The sequence below is a fragment of the Neophocaena asiaeorientalis genome, unplaced genomic scaffold, assembly GCF_003031525.2.
Source record: "Neophocaena asiaeorientalis asiaeorientalis breed wild unplaced genomic scaffold, Neophocaena_asiaeorientalis_V1.1 scaffold117, whole genome shotgun sequence".
NCBI classification, from domain to species: domain Eukaryota; kingdom Metazoa; phylum Chordata; class Mammalia; order Artiodactyla; family Phocoenidae; genus Neophocaena; species Neophocaena asiaeorientalis.
Window position 1 is genome coordinate 1,468,980 of NW_020173951.1, and position 25,827 is coordinate 1,494,806.

Consider the following 25,827-nt stretch of genomic DNA (forward strand, 5'->3'; position numbering starts at 1 on the left):
AGGTCCCATTGTATGTACTTGATGCCTGTTTGCTCATTAGTAGGTTTTTAGCCAGACCAATGGGGATACCATGAGGATATGACTTAGAAAGTGGTCCAGAAACTATGACCTGCAGGCTAAATTTGGCTCCCTGCCTGTTTTTGTGAATAAAGATTTATTGGCACACAGCCATGCCCATTGGTTTTCATGTGTTGTCTGTGGCTGCTTTTGCACATGTTGGCATGGCTGGGTACTCATGACAGAGACTGTATGGCCCATAGAGCTGCAAACACTTGGCTGTGATCCAGGCCTCTACAGAGAACATGAGCTGACTGTGACATAGAGCCTGTTGGCGCGACCGTCCGTGCATGTCGGCAGCTCCGTGTGAATCAAGTCAAGCCACCACTGAGCTGAGTCTCCCCTCCCGCCCATCCCTCGCAGGCTCTCGGCTGAGCTGCTGCGCCTGCTCTGTGCCGAGCGCCAGGTGAGACAGCAGGTGAAGCTCTATGAGGGGGTCCCCATCCTCCTCAGCTTGCTGCACTCAGACCACCTACAGCTTCTGTGGAGCGTCGTCTGGATCCTGGTTCAGATTTGTGAGGACCCTGAGACCAGTGTGGAAATTCGCATTTGGGGAGGCATCAAGCAGCTTCTTCATATTTTACGAGGGTGAGTCAGAGTAGGCTTTGGCCTGCTTCACTCTGGCTGATGAAGGCTGGGGTCTCAGCTGTTCGAGGGCAGGGTGGGCATGTGCTCAGCTGGCTCCCTCCCATTCTTTGGTCATTCATGTTCTACAGAGTCATTTTTACTTGTTGCAAACAGGCTCTAAATCAATGTCAGGAGCATTCACCTTTTCAGCTCCTTGGGAGCCCTGACATATTTTTTGAATCACCAGCCTGCATTAAAGTAACGGATGTATGATCCTTAGTTAAAATAGGGGGAAATACGGTTATTCAAATGATTCCATGTTACTGACCCTGGTCCAGTTGCCCCTCTTTTCTCTCTAATCTCCGTGGCAGTGCTCTGAGGTGGATTAAGACCTTGTTGTCTCTCTTTTAAAAATAGAATCTGGGGCTTCCCTGGTGGCGCAGTGGTTGAGAGTCCGCCTGCTGATGCAGGGGATGCGGGTTCAATAAATCTGGGGAAGGAATGGCTTGTTAAAATAGTTTCAAACTGAAATTCTCTTGAATTATGTTGCAAAAACTATAACAATAACAAAAAATAGTAGATATGGTATTGTATTACATGTATTGAAGTATTGAATAACAATATTACTGGTACCACCAATGGGAAGGATCTATTACCTAAAATTATTATAGAGCATAATTCATCCCCCTAGGTGCTGAATCAAAGTTGAAAAGGATTATATCTGCCTGGAAAAAGATCACATTTATCTGTAGTATATAAATAAAGTTCATTCTAATAAAAGCAGAGTAACATCAATTTTAATATGACTTGTTATCAAATCAATATTATTCAGACTTTGTGCTTATTGTGCCTGATAACTTGATATTGTGGAGCTATGTGTCATCAGCTCCATTCTCTGAAGGAACTTTCCAAAGCATAAGAACAGACTAGAGATATGAACAGTGGCTTTGTGAACAATTTCTGTCATTACCAAAACCAAGGAAATAATGTGTAGACTGTTAACAATCTACTTGCTTTTATGAATATCACATAAAAATCTCAAGTACTTTAAAGTATAAATTATAAATCTTTCATTAGTATCGTGGCATAATGAGCTAGCCCCACAGTCAAAGTAATTATGATTGCAAAGGTTTTTTTCCACTTGAGTTTATAGGATGATGGTGGTGGTTATTTTTGGTCCATCATACGTATTACAGTGGCTGTGGGTAGCCCTCGTGGAGAGCAGCTATTTTCTTGATGATAAAATTAAATTATATAATAGTTAAGCAATACTTCAAGAACAAAACCTGCCTTTTGACCACATAGAACTGAGTTTAATATAAGGTACTAGTTTTCCTCTTTTGGAGGAAACCATTCTTGATAGAAAAGAGTTCTTTCACATCTAAAGGGTAATTTTCCCAGTCCACTTCTATGGTATAATGTTAGAAATCTCTTCCCTGGGAAGAAGATGTATGTCAATACTTACTCTATGTTAACTATGGCTCAGTGCTCTGGGAGAATTTATTACCCGAGCTGTGTAAACAATATCCTTTCAGAGATGGGCTGCCTGGAGCTGGTACAAGGGGTGAGGTTGCCAGGTTGTCTGCTGGCTTGAGTATGAACAGCCTCTGTTGTCAAGGTGGTTTATAGGAAATCTGTTCATGCCCATTCACCTGCAGTCCCAAACTCAAAGGCAGTTACTAAAAGGTTACATACTCTTGATCAGATAGAGTGATCCCTAAAATTCAAGTTTTAACATAATTAAAGATCATTGACTGCAACTATTCCATTACCTTCCCTATGCTCCCCGAAAGAAGGGCAGAGGGCCCAGATGACACAGGAGGGAGGCCAGGGAGACTCCATCCACTTTACGTTTGGGTATATAGAAATCTACATAGAGCTGCTGCCATAAAAATAAATGTATGAAAAAACATGGCAACCATGTAAAACAGAATGGAACAAAGCAGATAAAGACAGACGAATGATCTATTGTGGAAGATGTTGCACTAAGTAAACAGAAAAACAAATGCTTTATTTTATCAAAGACATTAAACAGAACATGAAGTTTATGAAATGAGATTAAAGATGAGATGATAGGATAGTAAAAAGGAGAATAGAATGATTGTGAAGCTGGGAAAGAAGATGAGGACTGAACAACATGCAGAGACTGAGTACCAGAAAGAATGTGGAGTTAGTGAAAGGAAGGGCGTGCTTGAAAACTTACACACGATGCAGAGGAGGAAGACAAGGGAATAGAGCAGCATAAAATGAAGGATATGGCCTGCAGAAGATGGGTTCTCAGCACGTGGATAATTGATATCCCTAAGGTAGAGAACAAAACAAAAGGAAAATTTGGAAAGCCTCAATCATCTAATAGAAGAGAACTTTCCTAAAATAAAAGAAGATTGGAATTTAATGGAAAAAGACAAAACTCAGAATGATGAAGACTGAGATGTATTCAAGTAAATGGCAGAAGAATAGAGTTCAAAACAAAGGCAGCCATGTGAAAAATAGATGACTCCTACCTCACACTTCACACAAAAATCATGTCTGAGTGGATTGGAAGGTCACACAGGAGAAAACTTTATGACCTGGGGAGGCAAAGATTTATAAAACGGGAATCAGAAAGCACTGACCATGAACTACCATTGATAAATTGGTCTGTGCATTAACTTTTCTTTTTCAGGGACAGAAATTTTGTTTCTGATTGTTCCTCCATTGGAAGCCTGTCTAGTGCCAATGCGGCAGGCCGAATCCAGCAGCTTCATTTGTCAGAAGATTTCAGCCCTCGGGAAATACAAGAAAATACTTTCTCTCTTCAAGCAGGTATTTATATTATGTTTCATTATTTGATACTGTTTAACCTTGTATTATTCTATTATAAAATTATAATGATAATATTAATTAGGCCCAATTTATAACTTAAAAAATGTGAAGTTAAATTCATGTGGATGCCTGAAACTTCTTGGTACCAGTGTTGGACTTGCAGGTTAAAGACACCCCAAACTTTCCTCTGCTTGCCAAGTTCTGTGGCCTAACCTGTTAGCCCTCTAAAGTAGTTCATACTCGGATTATAAGGGTTAATTTGGATAATATATTTAAAGTACGCACTATTTACCTGACCATTGTCCATGTACATTGAGCACGTGCTCCACACAGGGCACATGTTGGGTATGGGGCTGACGGTGCCTGCCTCCCCAACTCCATGCACAGCGGGGTGCATTAAGGGTGCCCCACAGGCTGCCATGGGGTGTGCATGCATGTGAGATGCACGAAGAGGAGAGGTACCAGCCAGCACAACTCAGGTGCCTTTCTCCCAGAGACTTGCCAGAAGGAAAATTAGTGTTTTCTGAGGGATGGCTCTGCCAGCAAAATTCTCTGAGGCAGGGAGCGAGATTGCTGATGTGCACGTGCCGCCATGGCCACGACAGACATGGCATTTGGTGGTTTTCGTTGCAGCCTGCTGTGCGGCCCTCACGGAACTGGTGCTCGACGACACCAACGCCCACCAGGTGGTTCAGGTGAGAGGACAGGGTGCCAGGACCTGTCATGATGGAGGGAGCCCACCTCAGGTGACACCTGTATCCTGGAACATGGCTTAAAAATATTGTAATATGTCTTATTTAACATGTAGAATTCCATTTTATATTCTTGTCCTTCCTCTTTTAACTCAGCTTAAAAAGAATTGCCATGTAGGTAACTGATGGTGTTTATTCCCTATATTACGTGCAGTCTATTTCATTTTCTTTATCTTTTTTTATTAAAGCTATTCTGAATTGTTTTTTGTTTTTACATCTTTATTGGAGTATAATTGCTTTACAATGGTGTGTTAGTTTCTGCTTTATAACAAAGTGAATCAGTTATACATATGTTCCCATATCTCCTCCCTCTTGCATCTCCCTCCCTATCCCATCCATCCAGGTGGTCACAAAACACCGAGCTGATCTCCCTGTGCTATGCGGCTGCTTCCCACTAGCTATCTATTTTACATTTGGTAGTGTATATATGTCCATGCCACTCTCTCACTTTGTCACAGCTTACCCTTCCCCCTCGCCATATCCTCAAGTCCCTTCTCTAGTAGATCTGTGTCTCTATTCCCATCTTACCCCTAGGTTCTTCATGACATTTTTTTTTCTTATATTCCATATATATGTGTTAGCATACTATATTTGTCTTTCTCTTTCTGACTTACTTCACTCTGTATGACAGACTCTAGGTCCAACCACCTCACTACAAATAACTCAATTTCGTTTCTTTTTATGGCTGAGTAATATTCCATTGCATATATCTGCCACATCTTCTTTATCCATTCATCCGATGATGGACACTTATGTTGTTTCCATCTCCTGGCTATTGTAAATAGAGCTGCAATGAACATTTTGGTACATGACTCTTTTTGAATTATGTTTTTCTCAGGGTATATGCCCAGTAGTGGGATTGACACATGAAAGAATGCTCAACATCATTAATCATTAGAGAAATGCAAATCAAAACTACAATGAGATATCATCTCACATCGGTCAGAATGGCAATCATCAAAATATCTAGAAACAATAAATGCTGAAGAGGGTGCGGAGAAAAGGGAACACTCTCGCACTGCTGGTGGGAATGTGAATTGGTACAGCCACTATGGAGGTTCCTTAAAAAACTACAAATAGAACTACCATATGACCCAGTATTCTGAATTGTTTTAATTTAATTGTTTTAATTCCTATGAGGCATAGGACACCATGAGTTAAGGATAGCAGTCACTTTAAGAGGACATGAAGTTATTCAGCTAGAGGTGATTGAAACACACCAAACAAAATATTTATTGCCAGGAAACTGATTTCACAGAGCACACAAAGCATAATTCATTAACCAATTCACTACATATACAGTCATATGTGTGTGTGTGTATGTGAATACACACATTTGTATACAACCCTTGTATGTGTTTCTATTATAAAAGTTATTTCCTGCTTGTTGAATTTTACAGAGAAAAGTTTTTTTTGTTCGATACATCAACTTAAAAATACATAAATTCATAAAGTTAGTAAAGGATCATGTCAGCAGTGATCAGAGTCCCTGGGGAAGCTCAGCAGGTCAGGGTGGCTGCTGAGGCAGGGGGAGGCTCAGTCCTGTTATCATTGCTTGCTGTCTTGGCCTCTGGAAAAATATTTAGCCTAAGTTTTGACTTTGTCATGTATAAAACAAGGAAATTACAGACTAATTCACAGAACAGCTATGAAGACTAAATGTAGTAAGGCAGGTAAAGCTCTTCACAGTTATAATATAAATGCCCACATAGAGTAGAGTTCAGTAAATTATGTATTTAATAGATAATAAAAAATGTAGCAATAAGGTAATACTTTTTGTTCATTCCCCCATGTCTGTATTTGTATTAGAATAAGGCTAGAAAGATGTTAACCATTTATACAAATAACTTTCATTTTTAAAAATCTATGATTTTTCTCTTATTTTTCTATCTTCTTTTCTATACTAGTTTATCTACATATATTGTTTAACAAAACAATAAAGGGAGAAATATTTCATAATTAGATATTTAAAATGCAAAATATAAAGACATTTGGATCCCTTTACTCTGCCCCCTTTTTTTGCCCCCTACTTTTTGTTTTTAAAGTACTTAAATCACTTTTAATTGATATACTTTGTTATTTATAATCTTTAACGACAGTTGAGATTTTACGATGTGGTTATAGTCTTTGATGTTTAAAAGTATTACACTGACATTTTTAGTATTGTCCTGTAATATTTACTCCTGATTCCAAAATTATACTAACATTTCTTCTTTAATATTTTAAAATTGTTCCTTCCTTCTTTATGCTGTGTATCTCCATAGCACTGTTGCTGGTCACTGATAACATGGCATCTTTATTCTTCCAGGAAAATGGTATATATACAATAGCAAAATTAATTTTACGAAATAAACGAAAGAATGCAGCAAAAACTAATCTATTACAGGTAATAAACATATCCATTATTCTTTAATATCAAGTTACTGGAATCTGGGGAAATTTTGGTAATATAATCTATGAATTTGAGAATTTTTAGGTTAGCACTGGTCCCCTGTACTGACCGAGAGGGAAGAATATCTGGTGAGGGAGGCTGGCATGGAAACAAATGCTGTTAAAACAATGTAGAGGGGCTTCCCTGGTGGCGCAGTGGTTGAGAGTCTGCCTGCCGATGCAGGGGACACAGGTTCATGCCTCGGTCCGGGAAGATCCCACATGCCGCGGAGCGGCTAGGCCCGTGAGCCATGGCCGCTGAGCCTGCGTATCTGGAGCCTGTGCTCCGCAACGGGAGAGGCCACAACAGTAAATGTAGAAGGCTTAACAGTAGTTTCTCTGTAGGGATTTAGGTGATTTTATTTAGACATTTCTTTGCTTATCTGTAAGTTCTATGTTTTAAAAACATTGCTTGTGTATCAAAATAATGCTACGGGGAAAATTATGTGCCATCTTTAAGCACGGACCACAGTCAGTAGCATTTCACCTTTACAAAGGCAAACCTGTAAAATGGATCTTGATGGATGAGCTGGTGCTGGTCAGGTGAGTAAAGGGATAGAAGTGGGCACCCATGATATCTGCTCCAGGGCGGACGGGCATCCACACAGAGAGAAGAGCGTGGACAAAGGACGGGAGCCTGGCAGCTTAGAGTGTGCTTAGGCTGCTCAGTGGGGTGGGTGTGGGGTGTGGGGCAGAGGGAGTACCTTAGGACAGTGGTCCCCAACCTTTCTGGCACCAGAGACTGGTTTTGTGGAAGACACGTTTTCCATGGACGGGAGCGGGGGTGGGGGCAGAATTCAGGCAGTAATGGGAGCGATGGGGAGCGATGGGGAGTGGCAGATGAAGCTTTGCTCGCTCACCTGCTGCTCACCTCCTGCTGTGCGGTCCAGTTCCTAACAGGCCACGGACCAGTACCGGTCCATGGTCCAGGTGTTGGGGACCCCTACCTTACGAGATGAGGCCTGGAAGGTAAGAAGGGGCCACATTATGCAGGATCCTATGTGCTTTTTTGAGGAGTGGACACCAGGGGGCAAGTGTCCCCAAAGACATTGGCATGATAAAATCAATTTAAAGTAATCCTTTGCAGTAGCTGCAGCTTATCTTTTTTTCAAGTCGTTAGAACAGGAAGTAAAAACAACATTTGCCTTCAATCTGATTTAAGAGCTTTCAGCCAGAATGATGGTCAAACCTAGCAGAGAATTTTTGGTGGTATCTGTGGGCTGGCAGGCAGAGATTTTGGAGAGCTACCACTGAGAACACACAGGCATGGGACTGACTTCTCTAGTACAGCACTGATGCATGACACTGTGCTGGACCATGGTAAAGTACACTCCCTCCTGCACATGTATTCTGTTAAGCCAGTAGAGGCTTTTAAAGAATATGTATGGAAATTCTTTCGAGGCACATGCATGTTCCTCACTTCTCACAGTCTCCACTGCTTTCTCACCAGTCTCCTTCATGTGGTCTTGTTATCTGCCTGGCTTCTTCAGACAGTTTTGTTTGTGACCCTTCTGTATTCAGATCACTAATTTCATGAAATGATTCCAGATTCGAATTCAGCAGACCCTGGTCACCCCAGTGGTGGCCTATTGTACAGGTACAGCTGCAAGCCTGGGGCTCTCTCTTTTTTCTCAGCACTGCAAAATGTCCAGTGTTTATTTTTCTTTGTTAAAGTCTCACAGGCCTCTTTCTGAGTGTTCTCAGGAGTTACTGTAGATGGTTCTATCTGGGGAATGCTTTAGACCTTACTCAAGAGACCAATTTGTCAAGTTTGAGTCCAGTGTGCCTGTGGCTATTTTTATATGTCATTATTTCTAGTGTTTATTTTCTCAGAGAAACTATATAAATATTGAGGCATACATAGCAGGCTAGAAGGAAAATAAACCTTGAGCTCCTGGAAATCTTGGGACATTTGGTTTTCTCAGCGTAGGAGTTTTATTTCTTGTCTCTCTGCTCCTTCTGTACTTTCTAGAAAGGAACTAATGACAGGCACTGAGTGAAACAAGGCCCAGATCCCTAGCCTTCCACAACGCAAATACTTTTTAAACATGAGAACTGGCCCAGGTGTTGATGTTGTCTGTTTTCAGTTACAAGCTGTGGCTCCCACAGAGACCAGCCACACTCACCAAAAAGCCATGTTAATGTTCACTTCATGATCATGCTATCCTGAAAATGTTTTACTTTGTTCAGCTACCATTTGAGAATCATATATCCTTTTATTTCCAGTGTTATGCGTTCAGAGCCTTGAGGTTTCTCTTCAGTATGGAAAGAAACAGACCACTCTTTAAAAGGTATGAGCTTAGAGAAATTTAAGTGATCAGTGATCATTAGAGTCAACTGTTTTCATGTACCTGATTTAGATGCAAACAGTAAGAGAATAAAGAGTCAGTATGCAAAACATGTGCCTTCAGATTTCTTATAATCCACAGATAATACTGAGCAGCCCTAGTGATATCTTAACACTGAAAATTCACAAAATGATGAGGAAAGCACATGAATCACATCAACACAACTCTTTTAATTACACGTAACTGCTATGGTTTTTAGTTTTTCTCTCTTTTTTAAGACATTAATATTTTTAATGGATGAAATAAAAATATGTGCTTGTTTTTGCCCATTCAGAAATGTCCAAAGTTGATCTAGTCATTTCCTTTTAATCAATAGAAAAGAAAGTATTTGTCTGGATGTCCTTAACAGTATAGGAACCCATTTGAAGGGGAGGAGGCTGGATGTTCCTGGATCAGAGGTTGTGTGGTGAGCATGACAGAAAAACCACCACCTTGGGAAGCAGACCATGGTTACCTACAGGTGTGGTCTGCGTGCCATAGAGGTGGCAGGTTAGCCAAATCGTAGGCCCAAGTTCTTACTAGAATTTTATTGATAAGGCAAAATGGAAATAAAATCTTGAGTTAATATAACGTCTTTTGTTTGGAAGAATGGGGCATTTTATGTTTTTTGTTTTATTTCTATATAACAGTTGAATTTAGGGGAAGAAAAGGAAGTATTCGTTATTCATTATAACCTTTCATTTCAAGACCCTAAATCATGCACATCGGTGGACTTAAAGATTTTAATAAACCTAAACCCTTGAAACCAGTAGCTTGGAAATGATGCATAAATCTCTTCATTTTTTTATTCACCTGTATTTTAATTTTATTTTCATGAGGACTAAATCAAATTGTATTTGTGAAAGTGCTCTGTGCTCAATAAACACCCAATAAACATTCATTCCTAGTATATTTAATACTACACCCCCAAATGTCTTACAAATAAGATTTTTATAAAATCTGTATCATATCTTATTGTAGCAAAAAACATATAACATGACATCTACCCTCTTAAATTTTTGTGTGCAGTACAGTGTTCTTAACTATAAGCACAGTGTCATACAGTAGATCTCTGGAACTTTCCTTTCCAATTGTTTTTCCTTACCTCTTAAGAACTGTGTCTCTAGTTTATTTTCATGAGATAAGTTGGTGAGTATTATTTCCCCCATTTGTTGGCAGTGTATTTAATGTAATTAACCTATAAGTGAGCCAGGTCCAAAAGGGAAGGAATGGGCCAGAGTTTCTAACTCCTATAGGAAGTATGTGTGTGTATTTTTCTCTGTAGACTTTTCCCCACCGACTTGTTTGAGATCTTCATTGACATAGGACATTATGTTCGTGATATCAGTGCTTATGAAGAATTAGTATCAAAGTTGAATTTATTAGTGGTAAGTCTTGAGCTTTAAATATTTTGTCAGGCTGCTATGCAGTTAGGATGCATTTATCATAGCAACCCATTTCCTTTTCATTTTGGTTAGGAGGATGAACTGAAGCAAATTGCTGAAAATATTGAAAGCGTTAATCAGAATAAAGCTCCTTCGAAATATATAGGCAACTATGCAGTTTTGGATCATCTTGGAAGTGGAGCTTTTGGCTGTGTTTACAAGGTGACCTTGCCCTTGAACAACATTTCCAATGTTCCCAAACAAACTGCATGTCTCCCTGCACACCCACACACAAGTGAATTGGAGCCCTTGTCAGTGAACAAATAGATATAAAAATTAGAATGGTTGTTTCTGTACAACAGATAGCTGCACTGATGTTGTCTTACCTTAGCTCTCAGCTCTAGAAATTGGTCACTGACCTTTGAAGACAAAAGCTGTCACTAATCTCTCATACAAATAGTCAAAATGGCTTGTCCCAATGCATGACACATTCTCCAAGTTCACACCAGTGTTTCTGTATTTACCAAGTAAAATCCTATGAAATATTGCAGACTGATCCAGGATATACCAATTTTTTTGAGGTGAGCTTAGTGTAAATACAAATTTACTTTTTAAAGATATATGACTTATTTAGATGACTTGGCTTAATCATGTGACCTTATTAATCTAATCACTTTCTTCCCCTCTCTACTCCCAAACCATTCTTTTTTTTTTTTTTTTTTTTTTTTTTTTTTTTTTTTTTTTTTTTTTTTTTTTTTTTTTTTTTTGTCTCCTTTATTTTAGGTTAGGAAGCATAGTGGTCAAAATCTTTTAGCAATGAAAGAAGTCAATTTACATAACCCAGCATTTGGAAAGGATAAAAAAGATCGAGACAGCAGTGTAAGGAATATTGTTTCTGAATTAACCATAATTAAAGAGCAGGTAAATGCTTTTGTTTATGAAGACGGTTTCCTTAAATAAATGTCATCAAAAAAAGTAGAATTCATGTGCTGTCCTTGTCCATGCTGTGTAAGAACTTGTTCTGCTTAATATAATTGGCATTGAGGTGATATCAATCACCAGGTTTTCTCCTAAGGCTTGACATTGAACCATAGACATAACTATATCAGGGCCGGGGATGCAGAACAATTGAGTTCACAGCACAGAGAGTATTATATATGAGAAAGCATATTCGTTTCCTTCTTATTATATTGTAGAATATTTGGTTACTTTGTTACATGCATAAGAATATGACTAAGACTTCCCTGACTTTTGTCAAATGGAACCAAGTTGTTAACATTCCTCAGATATGGCTTATGTAATCTAAAATGTGAATTTTCAAGATGGGTTATTATTTATTGACATGAGCAAAACATTCTAACATAATGTTCACAACTCATGTATCATTATGAAGGTTTGTTTCAGGAAAAAGAATAAACGTGTCAGAGAGAAATGGGAATTCTTTTTGTGATCAAAGAACACATTGGTTTTTTATCAAATTTCTTTATTTATACATTCATTATGAATACTGTTTGTAACTCCTGGGGAGACCTATCAGTTCATGGCTCTTTGTTTTCAAATAGTTAAATTTGCATAGCATCTGTGCTAGGACATAAAGAACCATAAATATGAAGATCTTTATTCATTGAAATCTCTAGTTCCACTCCAATTTATAATTTACAGTAAATATCATTAATAGGTTGTTTTATAGTTGACTTTTATGTACAAAGAGATTAGATTTTGAAAAGTCAGTGTTTGCTCATATTCCAACACTCTAGCCTTGGGTGGTGTGCTGTTTCATAGCACAAGGCTAGAGCATGACTTTTGCCCTAGGCTGGTCTAATATCTTCATTTGAACCCAAATCTGGATGTAGTCTTGGCCAGTGAGCTAGGTCTAGAATATGGTTCTATTGCTTACCTAGTTCCATATTGTTTAAAATATGCTGGCCATTTGCTAGTTGATGAGGTAGACTATTGGTTTTAGTATATTTTCTAAGAAAAGAAAGTGTCAGGGTGAGGCCATATAAGAGGCCTCTGCTTGAACTTTGAGGGAGCTCAAAATTGTAGAACTGTGCTTGCACCACGGGCTTAAACCAATGAAAGGACAGTAAATTGAGGTCAAAAAGGAGGAGGTAATGGCAGACAGAAGTGAGAGAAATGGGACTAGAAAGGGAGAGTGTATTTGTTAATATTAAGATTAAGCTGCAGTAACAAAGAAGCCCCAAAGTGCACGGGCTTGAAGGAGAGGTCTCACCGTGCAATGGGTTTTGTCTTCCCGTCAGTCCAGGGTGTGGTGCTCTGCTCCATAAGGTCACACAGGGATGCCCACTCTTCCTCTCCCGTTGCACCTGCCAAGGCACATTTATATCTGCTGGTGCACCCGGCGTTTTGGGTTCAGACATAGGATTCCCCTCACACTCCACTGGGGAGAACTCAAGGATGAGCCCCTTGAGGCTGTGAGAGAGGCTGAGAGGTGTGATCTGTGGTGGGGAAGCACATCCTGCTACAAGTCGGTGGAGTGGAGGAGTGTGAGAGCAGATTTTTGGTGGACAACCAGTAGACTCTCCTTCAAAAGAAGAAAGGCCAGAAAGAGATGCAAGCCATTTATGATGTACCAGTGACTATTCTGAGATAAAACAAATTTCAGTTTACTTAGAAACTCAAATTGTAAATAAACAACCACAAAAATTTAGTATTCTTGTAGAAAATTATTATGTTATTAGATGTTATTATGTTATTATTATGTTATTAGAAGATGTGGCACATGTATACAATGGAATATTACTCAGCCATAAAATGAAATGAAATTGAGCTATTTGTAATGAGGTGGATAGACCTAGAGTCTGTCATACAGAGTGAAGTAAGTCAGAAAGAGAAAGACAAATACCGTATGCTAACACATATATATGGAATTTAAGAAAAAAAAATTTTATGAAGAACCTAGGGGTAAGACAAGAATAAAGACACAGACCTACTAGAGAATGGACTTGAGGATATGGGGAGGGGGAAGGGTAAGCTGTGACAAAGCGAGAGAGTGGCATGGACATATATACACTACCAAACGTAAGGTAGATAGCTAGTGGGAAGCAGCCGCATAGCACAGGGAGATCAGCTCAGTGCTTTGTGACCGCCTGGAGGGGTGGGATAGGGATGGTGGGAGGGAGGGAGATGCAAGAGGGAAGAGATATGGGAAAATATGTATATGTATATGTATAACTGATTCACTTTGTTATAAAGCAGAAACTAACACACCATTGTAAAGCAATTATACTCCAATAAAAATGTAAAAAAAAAACCAACACACTACAAAATAACACATTGCTCCAAGAAAAAGTCTCATATAAATTTGAAATTTTTTTGAACTAAATGAAAATACAACTTATAAAAATCTGTGGGCTGCAATGAAAGCACTGTTTAGAAAGATACATATACATATATATATATAAAATATTAAATATATGTATTAAAAGACAGAACTATCTAAACTCCATATTCTAAGTTTCCATCTTAAAGAAAAGAGCAATTCAAGCCTTAAACAAACAGAAGAAATAAAAGTAAAACAGAAATTAATGAAATAAAAAACAAGAATTCCATATAAAAAATCAACAATATTAAAAGTTTATTCTTTAAAAGACCAGTAAAGTTGATAAATGTCTAGCCAGACTAATCTTGGTAAAAAAAGAAAGACAGACACAGATTACCAATATCAGAAATGAAAAAGGGGTCATCCTTACTGATCACATGAACATAAAAAGGGTAAAAAAAAAAAATACTGCATAAAACTCTATAGCCACAGATTTGACCATGTAGGAGAAATGGATCAATTTCTTAAAACACACAAACTACCAGAACTCATACAAGGAGAAATAAGATAATCTGAATAGGAATACATCTATTAAAGAAATTCCATCAAAAAAAAATAGAATTTCCATGTTACATTCTGAGGTAAACTATGCCAAAGAGAAATTGTTGCTCTCTTTGGTGCCTGGACACTTTTTGTTGAGGTATAATTGACATATGACTGCATATTAGTTTCAGGTGTACAACATGATGATTCAGTATTTGTATGTATTGTGACATGATCACCATAGTAAGTCCAGTTAACATCTACCACACGTAGTTACACATTTTTTCCTTGTGATAAGAACTTTTAGATGGCAAGGAAGACCTTATTCAGGACCACTGCAATAGAAGTCCAACTATTAGAGTAGAGAGAGACTGAACTCAACTCTGAACACAACAGGGATGGCCGGGGAGTTACAACCAAAAGGCAGGGCTGGGGGGGTCAAAGGATGGAAAGTTACTAAGAGGAATTTGGTTAGTTATCAGGTTGGGGGAAGAAAAACTTGATTAGGTAACGAAGATGGGGGGATGAGGAACTTGATTGGATATCCAGAGGGCAGAGATGCTCACTAAACTGGCTTAGCAGGATTCTTGCTGAAACCAGGCAGGCCAAGGAGGAGGCCTGGTCCAGAGGAGGACTCTGAGGAGCCTGACCTAATTTTGTTCAAGGATGGAGTCCTTGGCAATTATTATTATTATTTTAATGGAGTTAATAACTCTTAGGTTATTTCAGTTTCAAACTAATAATTTTGGAGAGCATAGAAAGACACCAGTCGTGTAAATAGACACAGTGTATATAAACATTTAAGTGGCAGGGGGAGGTTAAGAGCATAGGTATATGTGTTCAAAATTAATTGTTTCATTTCAGTTTTCTCCTCTATGCAATCTGTGTGTGATGTTGGAACAGGAAGTGTTAAATGAATTCTTAAGATAGCTTCCAGTTCTACAGTCCTCTAATTTAGTTAAATTAGGTGATAAAGCACAATCAGTTTTCAATTCTATTTGGTAAGGCTATATGGGAGATTGCTATTTTCAGAACAGTTTTGTTAGCAGCAAATAAAAAGAATTCTGAAAAATTAGATGATATCTTGAAATGCTTTGTTTTATAAATAAATATAAATATGATGATTTCTTTGTTGTTTTCAAGTATGAAATCCAACTAAATTGTCTGTGAAAACAAGTTTATATTTTGAAGTAGTATAATGTTTGTTATTTATTTTCTTATAGCTTTATCATCCCAATGTTGTACGCTATTACAAAACATTTCTGGAAAGTAAGTGTGAGCTTCCATGATATTTCTAATAATGTATCTATGTTACTTACATATTTTTATTTTAGAATGTTACAAAATAAGCTTAGTCGACTATTTTCTCTACCTTTTTTGTTGTCTGTATGACCTTGGATGACATTTCTTGATCAGTGAGACACTGATAATCAATGATCAAAAGATACTTATAAAATTCTTAGATCCCTATATGTAAGACTGCATGAACAAACCAAAATAATAATTATTGCTATTTTCATATACAAAAAGCCCATAGTAGGATCAGGAGAAAAGAAAACTAAAGGTTGGTAGCTTCTTTAAGAAAGAATGACATTTTTTTGTCATCTTTTAGAAAAAATGACATTTTCCACCCCCCAAATAAATTGGATATAGGTTTTTTGAGATTTCTTTTTCTTCAAGTTCAGGTAATTGCCACAAGGTGGCGATGGAGCCCTGACTGATTCTGCATCATCATTCGGATGATGGAATATGGAATCAAATCTTGAGATGAAACCAAACTCAGTCACTTGTTTTAAAAAAATAGGACATTTGACTGAAGTAATATACATATTAATAGACCTTATATGCTTCACCTGTGAAATTTCAAAATAAATCTTTAAAGGGGCTTCCTTGCTGCCTCTTTATCAGTGCTATTGTTATGCAAACCTGTTGTGTACTTTGCCATGTTATGATTTTACCCATCTCCCTTCCTCTGGTTGACTCAGAGGAACTCAGTGCTGAAACTCCTCAGTACATCCTGCCCCCTTGGCCATTTGTTCTTGATATTAGAATAATTTCCCATAATTTAGTGCATAGCCCATCATAAAGAGATCTAGACTAGCTTCTGACTTGTACTGAAGTGACATAACTTGTCTTAATTTAAAAACAAAATAACCTGACTTCTTCCAAAAAGAATTGGCAGTGGCTTAAAAATACATAAAATAGGGCTTCCCTCGTGGCGCAGTGGTTGAGAGTCCGCTTGCCGATGCAGGGGACACGGGTTCGTGCCCCGATCCGGGAAGATCCCACATGCCGCGGAGCGGCTGGGCCCGTGGGCCATGGCCGCTAAGGCTGCGCGTCCGGAGCCTGTGCTCCGCAACGGGAGAGGCCACAACAGTGAGAGGCCCGCGTACCGCAAAAACAAACAACAACAACAAAAAACCTAAGATAAAATAGATTAAGAAATCATGATAAAAGGTGAGAAAATTAATGTTAGGGGCAAGATTAGTACATACAGTAAATATTTCTTGGGATTATGAAGAATTGGAAACAATATAAATGTCGATCTTTAGGAGAATGATTAAATTATGATACATCTGTATTGTGGAATACTATGTAACCAACAGAAAGAATGGCGTGGGTCTGTGCGTACTGACGAACATATAAGAATGTTGAATGAAAAAAGTATAAGTTGCAAAATATGTATGGTGTGGCTTCATTTTTGTAAATGTTGTATATATACATATTTTACATACATCCAAAACATTACAAAAGATACATATCACATACTGTTGTTAATAGTTACATATTGACTTTGGAGGACAAAGTAGAATTTACTTCTGTTTCTTGGCATCCAAAGCAAAGAGACAAACCCAGTCAGTTATGTGAGGTTCCTGGGATCCATGAGCTGAAATCTGGAGGAGGCCAGCTTTCTCAGCTCTTGAGCTGGTATCACAGAAATTTCCATCATGGGTGGTATATCCAGTGGGGTCATTGCTAAACCATAGTATGATTTCATTGTAAAATACTGTAAGGTAAATCTACGAGACTGAAGAACAGTGCAGTTTAATGTCTGAATGTCTGGCTTGATTTAAGGGTAAATTTTAGACCATTGAGAGGAAAGCTGGGTTTACCTGTTCTTCAGGGAATCCTCCATGATTTGGGATCATTTACTTGCTCTCTTTGGTGCCTCTCAACCCTTCCACATCCTGGTGTACATAGAAAATGATAAAGTTTGCCAGCGTAAACTTATGCTAGGAGGTTGCCTGTAGCTGAAAGAGACTGTTGCTGGGCTCCAGTTGTCCCCAAGACCCCCTCGCCCCCAGCCCCTCCAGAGCTGATTGGGTCCATGTCTCTAACTCTTTTGTGTTGTGCCCTGAACACCCATTGGGAAACTTGGATTCTAATTCATAAGTTTTTTCAAAATGTCTATATTGAATTTATTTCTATTACCTTTTCTTGTTTTTTATATAGATGATAGGTTGTATATAGTTATGGAGCTTATAGAAGGGGCACCTCTTGGAGAGCATTTCAGTTCTTTGAAGGAAAAACAACATCATTTTGCTGAAGAGAGACTATGGAAAATATTTATACAGGTATCTTTTATCTTCATTAACTTTTTCTATGAAACAGTAAACTTCTGAGCTGATTTCCTAGAATTGTGTGTAGTGATCATGAGTGGCTGTCTTATCTGTATATATAGGGGAAATAACATTTGTTTGTTCTTTGCTGTTTGAAGCTGTGCCTAGCTCTTCGGTACTTACACAAGGAGAAGAGGATCATCCATAGAGACCTGACGCCAAACAACATTATGTTGGGGGATAAGGACAGAGTAACAGTTAGTAAGTATAAATATCTGAAAATTTTCAACTTGAGAGTCTCTGAATATTATTCTAGGGCAGAGTTGTTCGATAGAACTTTCTGCACTGAATGGCACGTTCTCTGTCTGCACTGTCTGGTATGGCAGCCGCTAGCCACATGTGGCTATCAGGCACTTGAAATGTGTCTGATAGCCTATGTGCCTGAGGATATGAATTTTAAATTCTATCAAATTTTAGTTAATTTAAATATCCCTATGTGACTAATGGATACTGTATTGGACAGTGACTAGTGTAGTTCTTGATGACTGAGTTGTATTTTGCCTATATGAGAGAATAAAATACTCTTAGATTGCTTGGGCATTTAATTCCTAAATCAATGGTTTCTAGGTTTTTTCCTTTCTGTAGAACACTTCTTCGTCAACAAAGCCTTTTAGAACCACCACATGAGCACATTGTTGAACTATTTTAATATAGCCTGTGACATATGGGTGACAAATGTACATATCAAGGGCTGTAAAAAATCCAGCCATTTGTATACTTCAACATTTTCACTTTTTATCACAATATTTTCAACTGTAGCAGGTAAGCTGTCTAATTCTTAATCATAAGTTAAAATGAACTTTTTAGCTTAGAGCGATATATTAGCTTTCTCCTGCCCTCTTCACTCACGAACACTTAAGTTACTCCCATGGACTATTAATGGTTTGCCAACTGTAAGTAGGGAGACATCTCTAAATCAGTGGTCTGCAAATATTTGTGATCATGAAATTCCATTAGTATATTCTTTTGATAATACACTCCAGTATATCAATATGTATGCTTATTTATGAATTCTGTACACATATCACTGTATAATTATTCTATGGTACATACAGTCAACAGAAATAAACTATAAAGGGGTACATTAAAATTCAAAATAGGGGTGTTGATATTTTTCCCCCCCCCCCCCCCCGCCAGTGGATTGCCTTAGGCATGCAGCTTTGGAGGCCACTGCCCTAAATTTTATTGATGTGAAAGTCATTTGACAACATTTTAAAGCTGAGTCTCTTAGTTTTGGAAGAATCTGATTCCTCATGAAGGCAATTCCAAATGTACACATTTACCCATAACCACATCCTCAGTAACAACGATTAGATTCACTGTCCAGATTTTTTAGAGTAGAACGTGTTATATCAGTTTAAAAAATAAAAAATATCCTAAAACAGAAGTTTTATTGATAACCTTCAATGCAAAGTTACTTGGAAATATTTCAAGCCAGTGCTTTGTGAAATGTGAGATGAGACCAAATAATTGTGACTCTTCATCTCAGATACACATTTGCTTAATCATTAGAAGTTAATCATAATTTTGTTCATCATAGGCTTTTTACTTTTTATAAATTACACTTGTGTTTCCTTAATACTATTTATATGCTTGTAGATATTTTAATTTATAAGTTAATAAGGATTATTATAAATTGTGTGTTTGAATTTCATAGCAAACAGTATATATAATTTTAAATAGTATTAAATAGATTTGTTTAATAGTTTAATAGATCTGTTTAATCCTTCTAAGATGACTATTCAGGTCATATTTTCTGAGTAATAGCCAACCCCACATTCCATTTTCTTACTAAGATTAGCTGCAGTCATTTCCTTTGGTTACATTTAAATACATTGGATTAATCTTTTATTGTAGTAGCCTGATTTATTTTCTTTCTAAACTTATTTTAAGTAATTTTTATATTTATTTTCTTTAACCAGTAACACACATAAAAATGGTTTACAAAATAAAATAGTGCTAAAAATCTTATAAAGAAAAGCCTACCTCTTTGCAACCCCCAATTCCATTTCCCTAAAACAATCACTTTTCAGTCTTTTTAGCTCTTTCTTCTGGTATCTGGCTTTCCATTGTGATAGTTGAAGATTCAATTTTCTTATTTTTTCTTTGTCCCCATCTGCCATCCTGCAATACACTTATAGCACAATTTGGGGTTAAATCAGCATTCATTATTTACATTATTACTACTGTGTAATTATTGTTCAATGTTGATTACCTCTCCTTCCTTATAGACCTTTTGTTTTTTCTAGAGTTAATAATTGCCTTCTTGTTTATTTTCCTAGTTTTCTGTGTACCTTTTATTTCTTCTTCCCAAATCTTCTAAAAGGATTATAAAAGCCCTCTCTGTACTATTTCCACATGGTCAAACATGACAGTTACTCTCAGTTTTTTTTTTTCCTGGACACCCATTTCCTACACCTCTTTGCTGTAATGTAGACCGGGTTTGACTTTAGGTCTGCTGCACAGCCATTGTCCTGGAACTTTCGTGCTCCTTTTCTTTTTTTTAATTTGGCCACACTGTGTGGCTTGTGGGATCTCAGTTCCCTAACCAGGGATTGAACCTGGGCTACCACAGTGAAAGCACCAAATCCTAACCATTAGACCACCAGGGAATTCCCATGCTCCTTTTCTGATCAGAGTCTCTATTTCCTACATCCTGTCTCTTTCTCTTTCTTTTTTAACTCCCCTATTTTGCCAAAGTGTATCTTCTAGTACTTTCCTAGGAAAAAGTGCTTTGGAAGTTATAATTTTTACTTTAAAAAATTTTCTTATTTAGAAATTTTTGAGGTATAAGTGACATATAACATTATATTAGTTTCAGGTGAACAGCATAATGATTTGATATTTGTATACATTGGAGCCTGCAAGCAGTTGGGTGGAGCTGGGTCTTGGTATCTAGATGGAGACCTCCAGGAGAGCTCATGTTAATTAATATTCCATGGGGCCTGGACTCCCACCCCAGAGGCTCAGGCCTGACCCATGGCCAGGGAACCAAGACCCCACAGGGCAAGTGGCACAGCAAAAAAAAAAAAAAAAAAAAAAAAAGGAGGGCTTCCCTGGTGGCACAGTGGTTGAGAGTACACCTGCTGATGCAGGGGACATGGGTTCGTGCCCTGGTCCGGGAAGATCCCACATGCCGCAGAGCAGCTGGGCCCGTGAGCTATGGCTGCTGAGCTTGCGCGTCCAGAGCCTGTGGTCCACAGCGGGAGAGGCCACAACAGTGAGAGGCCCGTGTACCGCAAAAAAAAAAAAGAAGAAGAAAAAAAAAAAGGAAAAGAAGACAGACAAACAAGACAAATGATAAAAACAAAGAGAAAAAAAAAAGAAAACTAAAATCAAGAAAACAACCAAACAAAACAACCCCAAAGTGAAAACGAACAATAAAAACAAAACTAACAAAAACAAAAAGCAAAACAAAAGCAGAAAGCAAACTAAAAAAAAAAAGCAAAGAAAATGTAAAACACACAAAAATGATCAAAAATGTTTATATCTAAAAACAAAACAAAAACAAGAAAAAAAACACAAAATAACAAAAAGTAAAGTAAAAGTAGAAAAATAAAAAATATACTAAAAAATGTTTATAAAGAAAAAATAAATAAAAACAATAACAGCAACAGAACCAAACAAAAAATAACAGTAATAATAATATTTTCCTGGGGCCTCAGCTGTTAGTGTCCTTGCCCCCACCATGAGCCACAGCCAACCCCACCTCCCCAGGAGGCCTTCCAATACCTCTAGATAGGTCTCTGGACCCACTATGGGCACTGTGGGGCCAGCTCAGCCTCTGACTTGGCCCGACTCCTATGTGTACTTGCCCCCAAAGTCCACAGCTGCTAGAGCTGGACTGGTCTCAGCTGTGGGAGCACTCGTTGTCCCTTAGATATTCCATAGACACAGGGTTTACCAAGCTGATCATGGGGATTTAATCCACAGCTTGTGCAGCTGCACAGAGAGATTTCCATTCCTCTTCCTTATTCGCACTGCCCCTGGGGCACAGCTTTGGTTTTGGCCTCACCTCTGCATGTGGGCTGCCCTCAGGCATCTGTTCCCTGCCCAGGCAAGAGAGAATGAAAGCAGCAGCTGATTGGAGCACACTTGCTCACTCAGGCCAGGGAGGAATAAAGCTGCCACAACTGGAGTGTGTGAGAAGTGCCTCCATTGTTTTTTTTTGGGGGGGTTGTTTGTTGGTTTTTACCGTCCACATATAAGTGAGATTATGCAGTATGTCTTTGACTTATTTCACTTAGCATAATGCCTTCAGGGTCCATCCATGTTACTGCAAGTGGCAAGATTTCATTCTTTTTTATGGCTGAATCATATATGTATGTATGTATGTGTATACATGTATATATATGTGTGTATAATGCATATATACATATGAATAAATATATGTAGATATAGATACATATACACACATACATTTCACATTTTTTTTTTCACTCATTTATGATAGCTCTTAGGTTGCTTCCATATCTTGGCTATTTTAAGTAATGCTGCAATTAACTCTTTTCAAATTAATATTTTTGTTTTCTTTGGATAAATACCCAGAAGTAGAATTGCTAGATCTATTATAGTTTTATTGTTAATATTTTTAGGAACCTCCATAGGTTTTCCAAGGTGGTTGTATGAATTTGCATTCCTACCAACTGTGCACAAGGGTTCCCTTTCCTTCACATCCTCACCAATGCTTGTTTTTTTTTGTTTTTTGCCTTTTTGATGATAGCCATTCTAACAGGTGTGAAGTGATATATCTCATGTGGTTGTGATTCGTATTTCCTTGATGATTAGGAATATTGAACATCTTATCATGTACCTGTTGGCCATCGTATGTCTTCTTTGGGAAAATATCTATTCAGATCTGCCCATTTTTCAATTAGACTGTTTTTGGGATTTTTTTGTTTTTGCTACAGAGTTGTATGAGTTCTTTATATATTTTCAACATTGACCCTGTATTGGATGTGATTTGCAAATCTTTTCTCCCATTCAGTAGCTTGCCTTTTTATTTTGTTAATGGTTTTCTTTCCTGTGCAGAAGTTTGATGAAGTTTGATGAAGTCCCACTTGTGTTTTTTTGCTTTAGTTGCTTTAGTTACTTTGCTTTGGGTGTCAATTCTAAAAATCATTGCCAAGATCAATGTCAAGGAGCCTACGTTTTCTTCTAGGAGTTTTATGGTTTTGGGTCTTACATTCAAGTCTTTAATCCATTTTGACTTAACTTTTGTGTATGGTATAAGATAGCAGTCCAGTTTCATTCTTTTGCATGTGGCTGTCCAGTTTTCCCAACACCACTGGAAGTTTTAATTTTTAGATGCTTATATGTCACAAAATATTTTTGAGGGACCCTCATATTTGGTTGTTAGTTTGGCTAGGTGTAATATTCTCAGAAGAACATGATTATCCTTCCAAATTTTGAAGGCATTACTCCAGTCTTCTAGTATCCCATTTTGCTGTTAGAAAATCCAATGGTATTCTAATTCCTGTTTCTTGATACATGAGTTGTTTTATGTCTCTGGAAACTTTTAGGATGCTCACTTTATCCACTGCTTTGGATGGGTCTCTTTTCACTCAGTGTGTCTGAAACTAGGTCTACTCTTCAATCTGGAGACTTAAAACTTCACTCCTGGGAAATTTTCCTGCACTGTTTTTTCACTACTTTTCTTCCATCTGCTTTCTGTGTTTCCTCTTCTAGAATTCCTATTATTCTTAGATGTTGTATATTCTAAATACATAAGTCCCTTATGTACGAACCTTCAAGTTGTGAACTTTCAAAGATGTGAACGTGCATTCCACCAATGTCAGGTGTGAGTAAAATTGCAGCTTGCCCTCCATCTCTTATTGCTGATGACCCTTCAGCTCTACCATCTCCCACCTCCTCTCCCTCCTCCAGTCAGTATCTCTTCTTGCCTGGTCACTTGCCAGCCCCTATATGCCAGCTGTTGTACTGCACTTTTCAAGGTACTGTACTGTAAGATTAAAAATGTTTCCTTTATTTTTTGTGTTTGTTTTTTATGTATTATTTGTGTGAAAAGTATTATAAACCTATTACAGTACAGTACTCTATAGTCAATTATGTTAGTTAGGCACCTAGGCTAACTTTGTTGGACTTACGAACAAATTGGACTTATGAACGCACTTCAGAACAGGACCCATTTGTATGTCGGGGACTTGCTGTAGTCTAATTTTTAAAATAATTGTTCTCTTAGTTTTCAGCTCTTTGTACTTTAGAGTTATTTCTATAACTTTATTTTCTAGTGATTATATTGAATATTTAATTTTGATTAATATATTTTTAATCCCCTCAAATTTCATCTTGTTCCTTATTCCATTTTCATGGAATCTTGATTTTATTCTCTCTCAGTATAATATAGACTTTTCTCTTCCACACCCTGAATTGTTTCTGTATCTTTTGGATCCATCTTTGTTTTTTTTTCCCCCTGGTTCATGTGCTCTCTATTTCCTGTTGGAGATTTTCCTCAAATATCTGTTGATCTAAGCTGGCCCTTAATACTTATGAGAAAGATATTAAAAAGGCTGTGTGTTCCAGTTAAGGGTGTCATCTGGTGGACTTTAGAGCACAGTGAAAAATTTCCTTAGGAGACCCCCAATGTCATTGCTTAAACTTTTTCCAGATAATGCACTCCCAATATCTTGCCTGAGATATGTCCTTCTGTCTGCTGTCATTCTGGGAGCAGTGTGGATGAAGAGGTCTCAGGGAGCAACGTTCAGTTGGTAGATTTTCACTGAATGCCCATGAGTTCAGCCTCACTCTGCTTGGTGCTTTTCTGGTTCAGTTTCTTTGCAAAATAAATGTCTATTTTTCTTCTAGTGACAAAGAGAACTCAATTTACTGGTAGCACCATGTGTGAGTATGGGACAGGACCTGGGGACTTGATTTGTACTTCTGCCTTGGGCAGCACCCTTTTGGCCTTTCTATTCTCAGGCACATGGGTTAGGACGCCTGCTGTGTACCATCCTTCCTCTACTTCCCATCTTCCAAAAATTCATTGGAATATATCATCCTCTGTTGTCACATCTCATTGTCCCTGTGGGTATCTTTTCAAGGAAAATTCCTTTCCCTTCACTTTAGCAAGGTTTTGAGAGCTAGAGGAGATAAACACATAAGCCAGTCCATCCTTTAACCTAAAATGGGCAGGCTAGTTACATTATTAAGTCCACACATTGAACTTAACAAAATACCCCACTTCCCTTGTTTACTCTATAACTTTAATAAATATACTTATACTTTACTCACACTCAAATTGTAAAGGATTCCCTAGAAAAAGTTACTTTGTTTTACAAAAATAATAAAACCTTAATTTTTTTTCTTTGTCCTGCCCCTCATTGCAAGTCTGCCTAACCTTATTCTTATTACTATTTATTAGGCTTATACTTAAGTGTTATTAATTTAAAAATTATTTTCAATTTTTTAGACTTTTTAGCTTTAAGTGAGGCAATATTTTTCTAGTTTCAAATAAAGAAACAGTGATAAATCTCAGAACAGAATTTTATCCTAGTTCAGTTTCTCTCCACTAAAGTAATTATTTGCAGGACATAAATGGGCTGCCATTATTTTCAATGAGTATAAAATGATTTTATGACTATGAAGATAATCCATAGAGAACTGACATCACTATTTAAAAATATTTAAAATAAAATATAGTGATGAAATATGTTTTTCAGTGTTTATCACTATTGATATAAATATGGACATTAGAGACTCTTGTTTCTAAGAAGGGTTATCGTTAAATTAAAATCTTACGGCATTAATTTGAAACCAAATGTATAAAATTCCCATAATTTGAGAGGTTTAAATAAAGTTGCAATTCATAAAGCCTATAAAAATAGGCCGTGGTACACACGTGAAAGCATATCACCAAAGAGGGACAACTGTGTCGTATTTTATTTTTCTCTTTTCTTTTGCTAGGTTTACTTACTCCCAGAAAAGAAGCACAGAATTACCAAGTGATGTTTAAGATGCATGAGACAAAATATATTGAAAATATGACCAGAAAAAAGAGTTGTAGAAAAACTAAAATTGCCTTCTTCTCCTCTTTTTTCT

At 37.6% G+C, this 25,827-nt stretch overlaps 1 protein-coding gene across 1 annotated transcript in view; it reads left to right on the forward strand.

Moving 5' to 3' along the window:
* Window positions 1–25,827, forward strand: part of NEK10 (NIMA related kinase 10) — a gene marked incomplete at its 3' end in the record, with an annotated part of 188,453 nt that overhangs the window by 65,315 nt on the left and 97,311 nt on the right. Inside the window, exons 13-23 of the mRNA XM_024752854.1 lie at window positions 421–645; window positions 3,290–3,429; window positions 4,063–4,124; window positions 6,490–6,567; window positions 8,838–8,902; window positions 10,224–10,326; window positions 10,417–10,545; window positions 11,107–11,244; window positions 15,373–15,418; window positions 17,603–17,724; window positions 17,868–17,970. Of these exons, the coding sequence (XP_024608622.1) occupies window positions 421–645; window positions 3,290–3,429; window positions 4,063–4,124; window positions 6,490–6,567; window positions 8,838–8,902; window positions 10,224–10,326; window positions 10,417–10,545; window positions 11,107–11,244; window positions 15,373–15,418; window positions 17,603–17,724; window positions 17,868–17,970 (1,211 nt within the window). The remainder of the gene's footprint in view (window positions 1–420; window positions 646–3,289; window positions 3,430–4,062; window positions 4,125–6,489; window positions 6,568–8,837; window positions 8,903–10,223; window positions 10,327–10,416; window positions 10,546–11,106; window positions 11,245–15,372; window positions 15,419–17,602; window positions 17,725–17,867; window positions 17,971–25,827) is intronic.